Genomic DNA, 20,272 nt, shown 5'->3' with positions numbered 1-20,272 from the left:
TTGAGAGCCCTTCCTGGCACAAAGTAACAATGTGGACGCGATCTAACGGCGGTATTGACCGTCTAGGCACGGTTGAACTACAGACAACACGAGCCGTGTACCTCCTTCCTGGTGGAATGACTGGAACTGATCAGCTGTCGGACCCCCTCCGTCTAATAGGCGGCTGCTCATGTATGGTTGTTTACATCTTTGGGCGGGTTCAGTGACATGTGTGAACAGTCAAAGGGACTGTGTCCGTGATACAATATCCACAGTCAACGTCTATCTTCAGGAGTTCTGGGAACAGGGGTGATGCTAAACTATTTTTGTGTTTGTATTTTTGTGGCCATGGAGACTTTATATAATTTCTGTCGGCATGCTGACAACCATAGACAATTTCACAGATATTCGTACTCAGGTTGTCATGTAATCATAAGTTATTTAATTTCAAACACGGCAAAAGATATTTCAAATAGATATGTCGATCGAAATACTGTAGCACATTTGCAGCTTCATTATGGAGACGTGGAGAATCTACTTGAGGAAAGCAGTGTAGACGTACTGGACAGTTTTAACGTAAAATTATTTGTCTTTGAAATGGTAATTCTCTTGCAGTTTAATCAGTTACATCTGCACATTCAAAGAAGCGTTTTCGTCTGAGATCGACATTGGCCATCAAAATATTTATAAAACTACCCTTGTAATTCTTTCTAGGCCACTTTGAATTTTCAAAAAAATGGTTCAAATGGCTCTGAGCACTATGGGACTTAACATCTGAAGTCATCAGTTCTCTAGAACTTAGAACTACTTAAACCTGACTAACCTAAGGACATCACACACATCCATGCCCGAGGCAGGATTTGAACCTTCGACCGTAGCAGTCGCGAGGTTCAAGACTGTGGCGCTTGGAACCGCTCGGTCACCCCGGCCGGCTGAATTTTCAAATCTCACGTTTTGTTCAACAGGAGTGCGAATAGGAAACTGGACTATGTTTGTCAAAATGTGTCGCTTGTATAACGCGATTTTCCTTTTAAATGCGTCCCTGTCAGATCATAAAGAAGTTACCCCACAATGTTCTTACTGCGGACAGTGTGCAGCGAAACGCGTGCTCTGCAGCCCATTCCGGATGTTCTAATTTTCGACCATGCACCCCTTTTTCCTTCATAAACTGAACAACAGCGACTGTTAAGTCGTGAAATCGTTCGAAATATACCCGCTGACTTAACCAAAGTACTCTGTATTAATGTGTAAAGTCTCCGTACTCTTAGTTCAGTTTCATCGCTGACTGTTGTAACTTACAATGGAATAAAGCGTGCGACTTCAGAAATTTTACTACTTGTACTACCAATTTCTTCACGTCCTCAATGCCCGTAAATTTCGCACAAAGTCCTTCTGGATGCACAGGACGATAAATCCCGTCTGCCAGTCGTTGTACGTTTTTGGTCTTTCGCTGTCAACTAAATCTTGAGATTCTTTCTACATGGTGTTGTAATATCGTTTCATAGAAAATTTGCACTACCCGTCGCTTATGCACATGTATAATAATACATACTGAGAAATCACGTCCCTCTCTTCTGTCATCCACGTTCATTTTTAAGGCTTGAGACCGTGGGTCGCTAGACTGCCTCTTTTTGCGCAAACGGCCTCTCGACGTGTGACTTTCCTTCGTACCAGGAACGAATAGCGCAGACACTGCGATTGTGCCGACCTGAAGAGAGTAGGTTAAATTTCCTGCATTCAGCCGCGCAAATAAAATTTCCTCCGCTGATATTTCGGCCGCGTCGCGTCCGGCCATCCTCAGAGTGAGTCACAAAACTGACGACAAGGTGCCAAGGGCGGCCATACGAGGTGCGGCTAGAAAAAAACCGGACTGATGCTGGAAAAAACATTTATTTACAATTATTTACAATTTCATGTTATCTCCTTCAATGTACTCTCCTCCTCGGTCTCTACACCGCTCCATACGAATTTTCCACTGTTCATAGCAATGCTGCAGATCATTTTCGGTAAGTCCATACGTTACTTCCGTCGCTTTTTCTTTTACTGCTTCAACAGTCTCAAATCTAGTTCCTTTCAAAGCTGACTTGACTTTAGGGAAAAGAAAAAAGTCACAGGGGGCCAAATCAGGTGAGTAGGGTGGATGATCTAAGATGGGAATGTTGTGTTTTGCCAAAAACGTCTTCACTGACAACGCACTGTGAGCTGGGGCATTGTCTTGGTGAAGGATCCATGACTTTTTTCTCCACAAATCGTTCCGTTTTCTCCAGACTCGATCACGTAGGGTAGCCAGGACGCTAATGTAGTAATGCTGATTCACTGTTTGTCCCTCTGGTACCCAATCAATGTGCACAATCCCATTGATGTCAAAAAAAACAATCATCATTGCCTTGAATTTCGATTTTGACATTCGTGCTTTTTTTTGTCGTGGAGAACCAGGAGTTTTCTTATGCATCGATTGGCGTTTAGTTTCGGGATCGTAAGTAAAAAACCACGATTCATCGCAAGTAATAACATTTTGTAAGAAGGTGGGATCACTTTCAATGTTTTCCAGGATGTCAGAACAAATCATTCTTCGGTGTTCCTTCTGTTCAATTGTGAGACACTTTGGAACCATTTTTGAACACACTTTGTTCATGTTGAAACTTTCATGAAGAATCTGCCTAACACTTTCCTTGTCAACTCCTGTTAACTCAGACACTGCTCTGATTGTTAAACGGCGATCTTGTCGAACAAGTTTACCGATTTTTTCAATGTTTGCATCAGTTTTTGCTGACAATGGTCTGCCAGTGCGAGTGTCATCACTGGTGTCTTCGCGGCCATCTTTAAATCGTTTAAACCACTCAAACACTTGTGTTCGCGATAAACAATCATCGCCGTACACTTGTTGTAACATAACAAACGTTTCACTTGCAGATTTTCCTAGTTTGAAACAAAATTTGATGTTAACACGCTGTTCTTTCTGTACACTCAACATTTTCCGACGCACAGACAAAACGTCAACTACTTAAAACAGACGCCACGGGCAGACTGAGTGCAGGAGGCAGATGAAACTCGAGCAGTAGGCGGAGCGAGAGTCACGTGACAGGCCACGCGACTTTCAGCCTTATTGCATTCGTTTTATTGTTTCACCAGTACTAGTCCGGTTTTTTCCTAGCCACACCTCGTATATGCTCCACCGCGGCGGTACTGCGCATGCGCGCCACAGATGGTGGTCGACGGCAGAGAAATACGCTTACACATGCGCCGCCTGTGGCGAAGGCGTACAGACATTCGATTCGCTTATCGACGTATGATCGTCGCCGGTGACACCATGACGACTTCTCTGCAGTTTAATTACCCCAGGAGCTGGATTCCGTGCTTTGTCCAAATTAAAACCATTATCTCTATTTATTAAATTATTGGCTAATCTAATCTTTATAGCTTCCTTGAAGACAGATTCCCAGAAGGAAGAGGTACATGTTAAAATCTTCACATCACTGTAATTCATGGAATGGCCCGTATCGATACAATGTTCGGCCACAGCTGACTTGTCTGGCTGTGATAAGCGGGTTCACAGGTAGATGCCGTGTTTCTTGACTTCCGCAAGGCGTTCGATACAGTTCCCCTCAGTCGTTTAATGAACAAAGTAAGAGCATATGGACTATCAGACCAATTGTGTGATTGGATTGAAGAGTTCATAGATAATAGAACGCAGCATGTCATTCTCAATGGAGAGAAGTCTTCCGAAGTAAGAGTGATTTCAAGTGTGCCGCAGGGGAGTGTCGTAGGACCGTTGCTATTCACAATATACATAAATGACCTGGTGGATGACATCGGAAGTTCACTGAGGCTTTTTGCGGATGATGCTGTGGTGTATCGAGAGGCTGTAACAATGGAAAATTGTGCTGAAATGCAGGAGGATCTGCATCGAATTGACGCATGGTGCAGGGAATGGCAATTGAATCTCAATGTAGACAAGTGTAATGTGCTGCGAATACACAGAAAGATAGATCCTTTATCATTTAGCTACAAAATAGCAGGTCAGAAACTGGAAGCAGTTAATACCATAAATTATCTGGGAGTACGCATTAGGAGTGATTTAAAATGGCCGGCCGCGGTGGTCTAGCGGTTCTAGGCGCTCAGTCCGGAACTGCGCGACTGCTACGGTCGCAGGTTCGAATCCTGCCTCGGGCATGGAAGTGTGTGATGTCCTTAGGTTAGTTAGGTTTAAGTAGTTCTAAGTTCTAGGGGACTGATGACCTAAGATGTTAAGTCCCATAGTGCTCAGAGCCATTTGAACCATTTTTTGATTTAAAATGGAATGATCATATAACGTTGATCGTCGGTAAAGCGGACGCCAGACTGATATTCATTGGAAGAATCCTAAGGAAATGCAATCCGAAAACAAAGGAAGTAGGTTACAGTACGCTTGTTCGCCCACTGCTTGAATACTGCTCAGCAGTGTGGGATCCGTACCAGATAGGGTTGATAGAAGATATAGAGAAGATCCAACGGAGAGCAGCGCGCTTCGTTACAGGATCATTTAGTAATCGCGAAAGCGTTACGGAGATGATAGATGAACTCCAGTGGAAGACTCTGCAGGAGAGACGCTCAGTAGCTCGGTACGGGCTTTTGTTGAAGTTTCGAGAACATACCTTCACCGAAGAGTCAAGCAGTATATTGCTCCCTCCTACGTATACCTCGCGAAGAGACCATGAAGATAAAATCTGAGAGATTAGAGCCCACATAGAAGCATACCGACAATCCTTCTTTCCACGAACAGTATGAGACTGGAATAGAAGGGAGAACCGATAGAGGTACTCAAGCTACCCTCCGCCACACACCGTAAGGTGGCTTGCGGAGTATGGATGTAGATGTAGATGTAGATATCTTCGATACTCCACACATCTCTCATGAACGGTGCGTGTTGTTTGACCTATGTACGACTTCTGACAATTTCCGCAAGCAATCTGATACACACCCGCTTTACAAAGCTGTAAATCGTCCTTTGCAGAGCCGAGTAAAGCTGCAATCTTCGTGGGGAGCCGGAAGATCACCTTAACACTGTGTTTCTCAAGAATACGGCCCGTCTTCGAGGAAAGAGCACCCACATAGGGCAAAAACGCACTAGATCTGAAACAATTACTGTCTTCTTCTACATCACATACCTGCAGTCTAGGTTTTGCATTGAAAGCTGTACCAAAGTGTTGCGGAGAAAATCCATTCGATTTCAAAATTCTCTTGAGGTATGTGAGCTCTTCTTGCAAATTGTCTTTATCGGATACAAAATGCGCCCTTTGCATTAAGGTCTTAAGGACACCTATGGTCTGTCAAGGGTGATGGTAGTTACTCGCATGTAGATATAGACATAGGTTTCCGATACACGGCATGTCCTGCTGTGCCATCAACTTTGCGGAGAACTAGTATCAGATTTACTATGGAGATAGAAAAAGACGGCGGCGTCTCCTTTTTGGATGTTGTCGTTCGCCCTAAAGTTCATGGACTTTTTCCCCGTCTCCCACCCCCCTCTCCCCCGTTTTTATTTCATTGTACGTTTCCTTATTTTGGTAACTTTCTATGTCCGGTCGCCATGCCCTTTCGTTCGCGTTTTTTAGGTCCATTTTATGTTTTTAACGCGGTACAGCGGAGGTGAGAATGACCACAGATGATTGAGTTTATTGCAAGCAACGTCCAGTTTTCTCTTTTAATTTGTCTTAATTTAGACAGTGTAGCCGCATAGTTCCTTATCTGATATTTCAGTGTTGATGATTCGCCTCCGATCCGCGTGTAACAGAATGATTTTATGATTACAGTTCACACCAGATGATGGAACTTTACGTGTTTCGAAACCGGACACGTAGACAATAGAAGTTTGTGGCTTAACCAACTGTCGTGAAGTTTCTTCATTTTTCAAAATGCACAAGAAGACGATGTTTGAAAATAAAAAAAAAAGTTTCTCTGACGAGGGCAAAGCACGACGTTGGGATCACGGATTTACTTCAAAGTTTGTACACTTCTAGTAGGCTATTAAAACAACGTAACGTGCAAGGAGTAAGGTGCACTTCTTTGGCAATGCCGAGAAAATTGGAAGGGAAGTTTTCGCGGTTATTGTGTAACGGATGTTTACGCAGAAGCAGTCATTGTCCAAAAATGGTTCAGATGGCTCTGAGCACTATGGGACTTAACATCTGAGGTCATCAGTGCCCTAGAACTTGGAACTACTTAAACGTAGCTAAGCTAAGGACATCACACACATCCATGCCCAAGGCAGGATTCGAATCTGCGACCGTAGCAGCAGCGCGGTTCCGTACTGAAGCGCCTAGAACCGCTCGGTTACAGTGGCCGGCGCAGTCATTGTAGACGAGTGGTAGAGAGCATGGTGGTGAAGCGTTTACGTTCGTGCTTCCCGAGACAAACGTGTATGATTCGATGGTTCGGCAAACGCATCGAACGATAAGAAAAAAAAAAAAAATGAGATCAACAAAAAAAGAAAAAAAAGTGGTTATCGATCGGGCGTTGCAAGAAGGTAGTGGGCGAGGCGACGGTTCGAATACCACTATGACTGAATTTTTTATCTATCTTTTGTCGTCACTGGTTTCATAATTTAATTTATGTGACATTTGAGATATAATATAATACAAAAACACGTATATTTGCACGAAGTATTTGCATCAAGTTTCAGTTTGGTCTACCTTTTTTCATCACTGGCCACATAATTTAATTTATACCACATTTCAGCGATAATGTAATAAACAAACACGTGTGTTTATACGAAGTATTTGGATCAAGTTTCAATTTTCATTTTCCATATCGGCATGACAAACATCTTGGGACGTGTAATGTCGAGAGCACATCCGACGAGTAATTGTACATTACTGTTGTGGTCTGCCACATCGTGACTATTACTGATAGTGAATAATATCATTCGCATCATCACTTATCGTGCTTTGACTTAGGCTTTCCGAGCCTGTCCCTCATCTTAGAAAATTTAATTACGGATAGCAAATGTTCAAATAATATGAAATTCTCTACAGCTTCATGAAAATGCACGTCGTCTTTTTTTTTTTTTTTTTTTTTTGTTATATTACCTCTCAGAGGCCATATACGAGGGCAGTTCAATAAGTAATGCAACACATTTTTTTTTCTGAAACAGGGGTTGTTTTATTCAACATTGAAATACACCAGGTTATTCCCCAATCTTTTAGCTACACAACACTATTTTTCAACGTAATCTCCATTCAATGCTACGGCCCTACGCCACCTTGAAATGAGGGCCTGTATGCCTGCACGGTACCATTCCACTGGTCGATGTCGGAGCCAACGTCGTACTGCATCAATAACTTCTTCATCATCCGCGTAGTGCCTCCCACGGATTGCGTCCTTCATTGGGCCAAACATATGGGAATCCGACGGTGCGAGATCGGGGCTGTAGGGTGCATGAGGAAGAACAGTCCACTGAAGTTTTGTGAGCTCCTCTCGGGTGCAAAGACTTGTGTGAGGTCTTGCGTTGTCATGAAGAACGAGAAGTTCGTTCAGATTTTTGTGCCTACGAACACGCTGAAGTCGTTTCTTCAATTTCTGAAGAGTAGCACAATACACTTCAGAGTTGATCGTTTGACCATGGGGAAGGACATCGAACAGAATAACCCCTTCAGCGTCCCAGAAGACTGTAACCATGACTTTACCGACTGAGGGTATGGCTTTAAACTTTTTCTTGGTAGGGGAGTGGGTGTGGCGCCACTCCATTGATTGCCGTTTTGTTTCAGGTTCGAAGTGATGAACCCATGTTTCATGTAGCTACATGATGAGCAAGCAATTCTGCACAGATGGTTCTCCTTTGCTCTTTATGGTGTTCGGTTAGACAACGAGGGACCCAGCGGCAACAAACCTTTGAATATCCCAACTGGTGAACAATTGTGACAGCACTACCAACACAGATGTCAAGTTGAGCACTGAGTTGTTTGATGGTGATCCGTCGATCATCTCGAACGAGTGTGTTCGCACGCTCCGCCATTGCAGGAGTCACAGCTGTGCACGGCCGGCCCGCACGCGGGAGATCAGACAGTCTCGCTTGACCTTGCGGCGATGGTGACACACGCTTTTCCCAACGACTCACCGTGCTTTTGTCCACTGCCAGATCACCGTAGACATTCTGCAAGCGCCTATGAATATCTGAGATGCCCTGGTTTTCCGCCAAAAGAAACTCGATCACTGCCCGTTGTTTGCAACGCACATCCGTTACAGACGCCATTTTAACAGCTCCGTACAGCGCTGCCACCTGTCGGAAGTCAATGAAACTATACGAGACGAAGCGGGAATGTTTGAAAATATTCCACAAGAAATTTCCTGTTTTTTCAACCAAAATTGGCCGAGAAAAAAAATGTGTTGCATTACGTATTGAACTGCCCTCGTAAATTGAATTATGTAACCAGTGATGAAAAAAAAGAGATTAAAAAGTAAGTGTTTGCGTGATCCTTACCATCGCCTCGACAAAGACCTTTTTTGCAGTGCCCGAACGCTTACCGCTTGCTGATTGCAGTAAACGCCTTTGCACAGATACATCAGCTACATAATAGACGCCTAAAATTTCTCTTGGATTTTCCCAGAGTTACCACAGTAGTGCACCATATTACCTGCATATGTCAAAAAATGTCGAAATTCCTCCAGCTGTATTAAGGCGTTGGTTTTATTGGCAACTAGTTTGGATGCTGTTACAACATCATCTTGAGACCCATACGTGTTGACAGCAACCGTATGTGTCTAACACAAGTAGTCAGTGGTGAGATACGCGTGTTCCATGCGGAAGGCATACTACCTGGATCACGCCTTTTTAACATACCGGGTGATCAAAAAGTCAGTATAAATTTGAAAACTGAACAAATCGCGGAATAATGTAGATAGAGAGGTACAAATTGACACACATGGTTGGAATGACATGGGGTTTTATTAGAACCAAAAAATACCAACGTTCAAAAAATGTCCGACAGACGGCGCTTCATCTGATCAGAATAGCAATAATTAGCATAACAAAGTAAGACAAAGCAAAGATGATTTTCTTTACAGGAAATGCTCAATATGTCCACCATCATTCCTCAACAATACCTGTAGTCGAGGAATAATGTTGTGAACAGCACTGTAAAGCATGTCCGGAGTTATGGTGAGCCATTGGCGTCGGATGTCGTCTTTGAGCATCCCTAGAGATGTCGGTCGATCACGATACACTTGCGGCTTCAGGTAACCCCAAAGCCAATAATCGCACGGACTGAGGTCTGGGGACCTGGGAGGCCAAGCATGACGAAAGTGGCAGCTGAGCACACGATCACCACCAAACGACGAGCGCAAGAGATCTTTCACGCGTCTAGCAATATATGGTGTTTTTCTTTTTGGTTCTAATAAAACCCCATGTCATTCCAAGCATGTGTGTCAATTTTTACCTCTCTATCTACATTATTCCGTGGTTTATTAAGTTTTCAAATTTATACTGACTTTTTGATCACCCGGTATATTATACTAGGTGACGTCCCAAGTCGTCCATTACAATTATGGATATACGAAGATTTATTAGTTGCAGTTTTAATGGCCTCCTAAAGGTTTGCAAATTTTGACGTAAATCCGTAATCCGAATGTCATTGCCGCCCCTTGGCAGCTAAGTCGTTTGTTTGTATTTCATTCCGAGAACTTTTCAAATTACCCTCGTAGAAATAGTGTTACTTTTAAATATAAACTTTCGGCTTCTTAGGCGATAGTCAGACACCTTAATACTAAACAGGAAGTCCACGCAACTAATGTTGATGACTGTGTGGGTAAGGGGGATGGTGGTTATAGGCCGTGCTTTTTTTCTAAAAAAAAGTTTGAGGGTACTCCGACATTGGATATAATGCAGCGAAAATTACTTATAACTGAAGCATGAGATACCACCCGTCTACTTTTAGCCATGACGTCATCGATCTTTTTTAAATTTTGTCGATCTTATATTCTGATATAACGTGGCAGCCCTTCCTGTACAAGAATCATATCATATAATTTTAAAATGAAATCTTATCTGCAATTTGGACTTTTTTAAATGTTCAAAGACAAGTATAGTAGAACTGTCTCAAAACTGAAAGTTATAAAAAATATGTAATTCATTCATATTCTATTTAAGTACCAAATAAAGGTTCTCCGTTAGGCTGCACAAATAAGTTTCGTTGCCTGTCCTTGATCACTCTACCACGTTTAACTAGAAAGAAGTAATGTGTTAAATCTGAGCAAAACAGTACTGCTTGTGACAATAGTAGATGTGCTGACCGCAAAGTTAAGATGTTTACCATCACAGAATTTTTTTTACTCCCGATTAAAGTTTCACAATATTTTTTTTTTTTTTCGAAGATATCGTTGTTAAGTGCGTACACGAAATTATATTCGTTTACAACTAATAGTAAGCAAATGCAAAATGTGGTTATACTTAAGAATGCTTACAGAAATACTTAGAAAAGAAGCAAAATCTGTTTCTTAAACTTATTTACAGTCTCAATGTGAAAAATATCTTGTAGTTAAAACTCACCTAATCCCTATACATACTTTATGCAAAATAAATAATTATGTCGGTAATGTCAGGACGCGAAACCCACTGCTCAGTGCAATATTTGTCAGTAAATTAACGGACTATATTTCAAAGACGTTGAGGTTTTGAAAACTTTCTAGTGTTAACCTGCACGTGGAGATCGTTTTTACCACCATAATCCGTATCAGAAGAGCTGTATAACAAAGAGGAAATAGACGGCATGGAAGGCGAGTGTAAAACCTATGCGACTGCAATACAGTCTGGATTTAAACAGTAACTCACGAGAAATATTTGCGTGTTACTTTTCATTTATTTAATTTCGCATATGATTGTGAGAAGTATCCCTATAGTAGAAATAAACTTGGTTTTTAGAATTACAGGAGCTAATCTACATTCTTCGATTGAAAACTCGGGAAAAACCATAGCCAATCATAGTCTACAGTCAGCTGTGTGACGAATGCATTTCGCGCGCATCGCGCTAGCCGAACACAAATCAGCGTCATTGACGTCACCGAAGATACAGCGTTGCCAATTCCGCGACATGGACAGGACAGTTAGCATTGTAGCGTCGCCTGCGACATCTGTTGACCGACGGGAAAACTATTGTTACGCTTGCCTGTTCCGCCGTAAGGACGGTCAATCTGTTTCTTACGTGATCCGGGGTTGGACTCTGGAGAGGGGCGGACGGGTTTCATTCACATTCCGTCTGCAACTCTGCGGGGGGAGGGAGAGGAGGCGCGCAGACCAGCCGGGCTGTCGATAATCACGTGGCCGTCGACTTCGTGGAAAAGTACCAGACCCTGCTAAAGGGGTTAGACTGGAGTGCCGTGATGCGGCGCGGTGACTGAGAGAGGGTGGGTGGCGGCAGAGGGAGTAGTGGATGGGGGCTGAGGGGGTGGTGGACGTCGCGGGGGAGGGGGGGGGGGTGAAGTCGTCGGTTGCCGGGGGACGGGAGGGGGCGGAACTCTGCCTCCAGTGAATTCTGGCAGCTGGGACAGCGACGCACCGACGTCGCTATGCAAAGGCAGGCTTCAAAGTTTTCGCATAAACTATAATAACAATATTTATGCAATATTCCCCTGGTTCTTGGAGGAACATAGACATATTAATAACATGGATACTCAGTTTTAATGTTTTACAATAATGTTCGTGTAATAGTTCGTTATGAACTGGCTTCTTAGACCATCGTCAGAATACTAAACAGAAAGTCCACACAGCTTAAGTGAGAATTCATAGCTGGTTGGTTGTTTGTGGGAAGAGACCAAATTGCGAGGTCATCGGTCAGAATTCATAGCTGTACAAGGTTTGTTGTACAAAGATGAGTGACATTTTATTACTATATCGAGACAAAACACAAGAATAATATAAAGAGGCCGGCCGGGATGGCCGAGCGGTTCTAGGCGCTACAGTCTGGAACCGCGCGACCGCTACGGTCGCAGGTTCGAATCCTGCCTCGAGCATGGATGTGTGTGATGTCCTTAGGTTAGTTAGGTTTAAGTAGTTCTAAGTTCTAGGGGACTGATGACCTTAGAAGTTAAGTCCCATAGTGCTCAGAGCCATTTGAACCATTTGAAGTCCTGATGAACTGCCGTTTGGCTTCTTAGGCCATCGTCAGGTAACTGAATACCAAACAGATAGTCCACTCAAGTGAGAATTCGTCATCAAAGATATGTGATATTTTATGACTGTGTCGATACAAGACACAAGAATGACGTAATATACCATGACGTGGAGGACGCATAGATTGGCCAGCCCGTTCTCCTGATCTTACACCCCTGGACTTCTTTCTGTGGGGTACGTTAAAGGAGAATGTGTACCGTGATGTGCCCACAACCCCAGAGGATATGAAACAACGTATTGTGGCAGCCTGCGGCGACATTACACCAGATGTACTGCGGCGTGTACGACATTCATTACGCCAGAGATTGCAATTGTGTGCAGCAAATGATGGCCACCACATTGAACATCTATTGGCCTGACGTGTCGGGACACACTCTATTCCACTCCGTAATTGAAAACGGAAACCACGTGTGTACGTGTACCTCACCCCTCATGGTAATGTACATGTGCGTCAGTGAAAAAGACCAATAAAAAGGTGTTAGCATGTGGACGTAATGTGCTGTTCCAGTCTCTTCTGTACCTAAGGTCCATCACCGTTCCCTTTGGATCCCTACATAATTCGGTGCTCTCCGATACACACGATCGAACAGCGGAGGAGTGGTACTCAAGCGTCAACTTTAGGTTACAATATCTCCGGATGTAATTAACATTTTACAATGCAACAAACGGCACTGATTACGTATTTGTTTATGTGTTCAGATGTGCTAACAAAACTAACGGGGCTCCATTTAAAAAAAACGTAGGTTTGTGTAAAAAAAACATACTTCCGTGCTTTTTTTTATGGTTTGTATTAACCAATTACACTAGCCCCTCTCCTCACATTCGGTCTGTGGAATCGATTCGTCAGTATTTGATGTGGTTTACGAAATATATCCAGCGGTAACGTTAGGTGACTCACCATGTATATATGATGTTACAAAAAGGTACCGCCAAACTTTCAGGAAACATTCCTCACATATAAATAAAGAAAACATGTTATGTGGACATGTTAGAGCTCATTTTAGTTTCGTCAGTGTGTTCTTCCACCTACGCTCAATGGAGCACGTTATCATGATTTCATACGGGATACTCTACCTGTGCTGCTAGAACATGTGCCTTTACAAGTAAGACACAACATGTGGTTCGTGCACGATGGAGCTCCTGCACATTTCAGTCGAAGTGGTCGTACGCTTCTCAACAACAGATTCGGTGACCGACGGATTGGTAGAGGCGGACCAATCCCGTGGCCTCCACGCTCTCCTGACCTCATCCCTCTCGACTTTCATTTACGGGGGCATTTGAAAGCTCTTGTCTACGCAATCCGAGTACCAAATGTAGAGACTCTTCGTGCTCGTATTGTGGACGGCTGTGATATAATACGCCATTCTCCAGGGCTGCACCAGCGCATCAGGGATTCCATGCGACGGAGGGTGGATGCATGTATCCTCGCTAACGGAGGACATTTTGAACGTTTCCTGTAACAGAGTGTTTGAAGTCACGCTGGTACGTTCTGTTGCTGTGTGTTTTCATTCCATGATTAATGTGATTTGAAGAGTAGTAATAAAATGAGCTCTAACATGGAAAGTAAACTTTTCCGGACACATCTCCACATAACGTATTTTCTTTCTTTGTGTGTGAGGAATGTTTCCTGAAAGTTTGGCCGTACCTTTTTGTAACACCCTGTATATATATCAAAAAAACTTTTGCAGCTCCTCGGTTCTGAGAGTTCCGGAACCTGAACAGAAAATTGGAATACAGATCAACATAAACATCATTTCCTCACATTTTATTGCTCATCAAAATCACACATTGCATGTTGTACCACCATACAGCCAGACCTTCAGAGGAGGTGGTCCAGATTGCTGTACACACCGGTACCTCTAAAACCCAGTAGCACGTCCTCTTGCATTGACGCAGCCTGTATTCGTCATGGCATACTATCCACAAGGCCATCAAGGCACTGTTGGTCCAGAGTGTCCCACTCTTCGATGGAAAAAAAATGGTTCAAATGGCTCTGAGCACTATGGGACTTAACATCTGAGCTCATCAGTCCCCTAGAACTTGTAACTATTTAAACCTAACCTAATGTCATCACACACATCCATCCCCTAGGCAGGATTCGAAACTGCGACCGTAGCGGTTGCACGGTTCCAGACTGAAGTGTCTAGAAGCGCTCGGCCGCTCCGGCCGCCTCTTCGATGGAGATTCGGCGTAGATATCTCAGAGTGGTTGGTGGATTACAGCCCTTTTCAATCTATCCCAGGCATGTTCTATAGGGTTCATGTCTGGAGAACATGCTGGCCACTCTAGTCGAGCGATGTCGTTATCCTGAAGGTAGTCATTCACAAGATGTGCAAGATGGGGGCGCGAATTGTCGTCCATGGAGACGAATGCTTCGCCAATATGCCGCCGATATTGTTGCACTACCGGTCAGAGGATGGCATTCACGTATCGTAGAGCCATTACGGCGCCTTCCATGACCAGCAGCGACGTACGTCGGCCCCACATAATGCCACCGCAAAACAGCAGGGAAGCTCCACCTTGCTGCACTCGCTGGACAGTGTGTCTAAGGCGTTCAGCCTGACCGGGTTGCATCCAAACACGTTTTGACGATTGTCTGGTTGAAGGCATGTGCGATACTCATTGGTGAAGAGAACGTGACGCCAATGCGTAGCGGTCCATTCGGCATGTTGTTGAGCCCATCTGTACCGCACTGCATAGTGTCGTGGTTACAAAGATGGACCTCGCCATGGAAGTTGTGCATCATGCAGCCTATTGCGCTCAGTTTGAGCCGTAAGATGATGCAAGACTGCATGTTGCTGGTACTGTCACGGCCCACATCTTTACAGAGGGTGTTAATGCTGTTGTCCCGGTTAGCACGTTCTCCAGATCTGTCACCTACTGAAAACATCTGGCCAATAGTTACCAAGACAATGGCATGTGAACACTCAGCAGCCACAGTAACTCTAGTATAATACACTCCTGGAAATGGAAAAAAGAAGACATTGACACCGGTGTGTCAGACCCACCATACTTGCTCCGGACACTGCGAGAGGGCTGTACAAGCAATGATCACACGCACGGCACAGCGGACACACCAGGAACCGCGGTGTTGGCCGTCGAATGGCGCTAGCTGCGCAGCATTTGTGCACCGCCGCCGTCAGTGTCAGCCAGTTTGCCGTGGCATACGGAGCTCCATCGCAGTCTTTAACACTGGTAGCATGCCGCGACAGCGTGGACGTGAACCGTATGTGCAGTTGACGGACTTTGAGCGAGGGCGTATAGTGGGCATGCGGGAGGCCGGGTGGACGTACCGCCGAATTGCTCAACACGTGGGGCGTGAGGTCTCCACAGTACATCGATGTTGTCGCCAGTGGTCGGCGGAAGGTGCACGTGCCCGTCGACCTGGGACCGGACCGCAGCGACGCACGGATGCACGCCAAGACCGTAGGATACTACGCAGTGCCGTAGGGTACCGCACCGCCACTTCCCAGCAAATTAGGGACACTGTTGCTCCTGGGGTATCGGCGAGGACCATTCTCAACCGTCTCCATGAAGCTGGGCTACGGTCCCGCACACCGTTAGGCCGTCTTCCGCTCACGCCCCAACATCGTGCAGCCCGCCTCCAGTGGTGTCGCGACAGGCGTGAATGGAGGGACGAATGGAGACGTGTCGTCTTCAGCGATGAGAGTCGCTTCTGCCTTGGTGCCAATGATGGTCGTATGCGTGTTTGGCGCCGTGCAGGTGAGCGCCACAATCAGGACTGCATACGACCGAGGCACACAGGGCCAACACCCGGCATCATGGTGTGGGGAGCGATCTCCTACACTGGCCGTACACCACTGGTGATCGTCGAGGGGACACTGAATAGTGCACGGTACATCCAAACCGTCATCGAACCCATCGTTCTACCATTCCTAGACCGGCAAGGGAACTTGCTGTTCCAACAGGACACTGCACGTCCGCATGTATCCCGTGCCACCCAACGTGCTCTAGAAGGTGTAAGTCAACTACCCTGGCCAGCAAGATCTCCGGATCTGTCCCCCATTGAGCATGTTTGGGACTGGATGAAGCGTCGTCTCACGCGGTCTGCACGTCCAGCACGAACGCTGGTCCAACTGAGGCGCCAGGTGGAAATGGCATGGCAAGCCGTTCCACAGGACTACATCCAGCATCTCTACGATCGTCTCCATGGGAGAATAGCAGCCTGCATTGCTGCGAAAGGTGGATATACACTGTACTAGTGCCGACATCGTGCATGCTCTGTTGCCTGTGTCTATGTGCCTGTCGTTCTGTCAGTGTGATCATGTGATGTATCTGACCCCAGGAATGTGTCAATAAAGTTTCCCCTTCCTGGGACAATGAATTCACGGTGTTCTTATTTCAATTTCCAGGAGTGTAGTTGAAACAGCATGGAATGACCTTCCAGATTGTATCGGCTGAGCTCAGTTCAACTCAGTGCCAAACCGTGTTAGATCAATCGTTGCAGCCAGAGCTGGTAGTTTCGTGCACACTACATTCACAGATTGTATATCCCTAACACTCTGGAGACCAAAGCCGAGCATAGATCGGGCCACAAATTTGTGTTAAAGAGACGTCTCCCGAGTATAAGTCGGGACGCAATTTTCTCGATGAACGAGCCACCGGTAGCTTCAAAACTAGACTCATTTAGTATGAGAGCGAAGTACTGCAGTCTCGGTGTCTGTCCCTCGAGCAGCTCAGCCTTCTGTTGTTAATTTATAGAGTTATTTCGACAGAAACATTAGCTAGCGTAACAGATGTCACGAATGGGTGAGCAATTTCGTGTGTGTTCTCGTGAGGTTTCTCAGTGTTCTGTAATTGTGCTACAGATAGGTCTTCTTTGTTGAGTGAGAAAGAAATTGTGGAAGATCAGGAGAAAGAAACTGCTCAGTAAGTCACCTCAGACTTTTTGCTTGGGAGCATACTTATTGTCATCATTATTTTAAAATTCGTAATCTATCAAAGACCTAAAGCAAATACCAAAAATAAATCTTGAATCTCTATTGGTATGTACCGGGCGATCAAAAAGTCAGTACAAATTTGAAAACTTAATAAACCACGGAATAATGTAGATAGAGAGGTGAAAATTGACACACATGCTTGGAATGACATGGGGTTTTATTAGAACCACCCCATATTGCTAGACGCGTGAAAGATCTCTTGCGCGCGTCGTTTGGTGATGATCGTGTGCTCAGCCGCCACTTTCGTCATGCTTGGCCTCCCAGGTCCCCAGACCTCAGTCCATGCAATTATTGGTTTTGGTGTTACCTGAAATCGCAAGTGTATCGTGATCGACCGACATCTCTAGGGATGCTGAAAGACAACATCCGACGCCAATGCCTCACCATAACTCCGGACATGCTTTGCAGCGCTGTTCACAACATTATTCCTCGACTACAGCTATTGTTGAGGAATGATCGTGGACATATTGAGCATTTCCTGTAAAGAACATCATCTTTGCTTTGTCTTACTTTGTTATGCTAATTATTGCTATTCTGATCAGATGAAGCGCCATCTCTCGGACATTTTTTTGAACGTTTGTAATTTTTTTTTTTTTTTTTTTTTTTTGTTCTAATAAAACCCCATGTCATTCCAAGCAAGTGTGTCAATTTGAACCTCTCTATCTACATTATTCCGTGATTTATTCAGTTTTGAAATTTATACTGACTTTTTGATCACCCGGTATTACTGTCCACCTGCTTAGCTGAGTGGTAACATGCCTACAACCCATGCAGTTGGCCGAGGTTCGATTCCCGGCCTGGTTGGATATTTTCTCGGCTCATGTACTGGGTGTTGTCTTCTGCTGATCATGATTTCATCATCACCGGCACGGGAGTCGCCCAATGTGGTGTTGACTGAAACAAGACGGACTCGGCGGCCGAACTTCCCCAGATGGGGCCTCCTGGCCAGCAATACAAAAGAATCATTTCATCATTTCATTTCAGTATGTATTACTCTTGAAGATACATCAATTACATAGGTGACGGTAACGCTTTAAATAACGGCATTAATAAAATGTCGTGTGACTAGGGCGTCCCATCGGGTAGACCGTTCGCCGGGTGCAAGTCTTTCGATTCGACGCCACTTCGGCCACTTGCGCGTCGATTGGGATGAAATGAGAATGATTTTTTGTTGTTGTTGTTGTGGTCTTCAGTACTGAGACTGGTTTGATGCAGCTCTCCATCCTACTCTATCCTGTGCAAGTTTCTTCATCTCCCAGTACTTACTACAACCTACATCCTTCTGAATCTGTTTAGTGTATTCATCTCTTGGTCTCCCTCTAAGATTTTTACGCTCCACCCTGCCCTCCAGTACTAAGTTGGTGATCCCTTGATGCTCTCTTCTTCTAGTCAAGTTGTGCCACAAACTCCTCTTCTCCCCAATTCTAAGCAATACCTCCTCATTAATTATGTGATCTACCCATCTAATCTTCAGCATTCTTCTGTAGCGCCACACTTCGAAAGCTTCTATTGTCTTCTTCTCTAAACTATTTATCGTCCACGTTTCACTTCCATACATGGCTACACTCCATACAAATACTTTCAGAAACGACTTCCCAACACTTAAATCAATACTCGATGTTAACAAATTTCTCTTCTTCAGAAACGCTTTCCTTGCCATTGCCGGTCTACATTTTATATCCTCTCAACTTCGACCATCATCAGCTATTTTGCTTGCCAAAATAGCAAAACTCCTTTACTACTTTAAGTGTCTCGTTTCCTAATCTAATCCCCTCAGCATCACCCGACTTATTTCGACTACATTCCATTATCCTTGATTCGGACAACACCCAGTCCTTGAGCGGAGAAAATCTCCGACCCAGCCGGGAATCGATCCTGGGCCCTGAGGATTGACATTCTGTCGTGCTGACCACTCAACTACCGGGGACGATCGCGGCGCGAATGGCCGGTTTCCTGGGCCCGACATTCTACTAAGTTGGCGGTCTCCAAAGTCTTAACCACGTATTATTCGTATTGTACTGCATACGCACTATTTGTCGTACTGCCTGGTGTCGCGTTTGTCGCGGCCAGCAATGCACTGCCTTTGTGTCGCGTGGCGCTGTGCTGACGTTTCTGCCCCCGGGCGCGGCGCCGTCTTCAGCGACGCGTCGGTGTCGGCCGAGGTGCGGGCGCGGCTGCGGCAGCCCACGTTCGACGGCTGCCAGTGGGAGGACGAGGAGGTGCTGCTGCTGCTGCAGCTCATGTACACAGACCTCGAGCTGCACACCCGCTTCGCCATCGAGCTGCCCGTGCTGCGCCGCTTCCTCTACGAGGTCTACAACAACTACAACGAGGTGCCCTTCCACAACTTCCGGCACTCCTTCTGCGTCGCGCAGATGGTGAGTCCTGCTCCACTCTCTAGTCTCCGACATCCACTTGATCCACGACATGCCCTTCCACATGTAGTGTGTCGTAAAAAGGAACTAGCCAATCTGACATGTCGAAACCTGTCTTTATTATTTTTTTATTTGTATCGTGCTCCATTACAATATTTGTAATTCTCACTCTCTCTCTCTCTCTCTCTCTCTATATATATATATATATATATATATATATATATATACTCCTGGAAATGGAAAAAAGAACACATTGACACCGGTGTGTCAGACCCACCATACTTGCTCCGGACACTGCGAGAGGGCTGTACAAGCAATGATCACACGCACGGCACAGCGGACACACCAGGAACCGCGGTGTTGGCCGACGAATGGCGCTAGCTGCGCAGCATTTGTGCACCGCCGCCGTCAGTGTCAGCCAGTTTGCCGTGGCATACGGAGCTCCATCGCAGTCTTTAACACTGGTAGCATGCCGCGACAGCGTGGACGTGAACCGTATGTGCAGTTGACGGACTTTGAGCGAGGGCGTATAGTGGGCATGCGGGAGGTCGGGTGGACGTACCGCCGAATTGCTCAACACGTGGGGCGTGAGGTCTCCACAGTACATCGATGTTGTCGCCAGTGGTCGGCGGAAGGTGCACGTGCCCGTCGACCTGGGACCGGACCGCAGCGACGCACAGATGCACGCCAAGACCGTAGGATCCTACGCAGTCCCGTAGGGGACCGCACCGCCACTTCCCAGCAAATTAGGGACACTGTCGCTCCTGGGGTATCGGCGAGGACCATTCGCAACCGTCTCCATGAAGCTGGGCTAC

General features: G+C 45.5%; 1 protein-coding gene across 1 annotated transcript in view; it reads left to right on the top strand.

Moving 5' to 3' along the window:
- LOC124720051 (high affinity cGMP-specific 3',5'-cyclic phosphodiesterase 9A) overlaps positions 1 to 20,272 on the top strand; it is a gene marked incomplete at its 3' end in the record, with an annotated part of 606,367 nt that overhangs the window by 477,643 nt on the left and 108,452 nt on the right. The window contains exon 6 of the mRNA XM_047245312.1: positions 19,223 to 19,460. Within this exon, the coding sequence (XP_047101268.1) occupies positions 19,223 to 19,460 (238 nt within the window). The remainder of the gene's footprint in view (positions 1 to 19,222; positions 19,461 to 20,272) is intronic.

This window comes from Schistocerca piceifrons, chromosome 11, assembly GCF_021461385.2.
Source record: "Schistocerca piceifrons isolate TAMUIC-IGC-003096 chromosome 11, iqSchPice1.1, whole genome shotgun sequence".
NCBI lineage: Eukaryota > Metazoa > Arthropoda > Insecta > Orthoptera > Acrididae > Schistocerca > Schistocerca piceifrons.
This window is presented reverse-complemented; position numbering and strand designations above follow the sequence as displayed.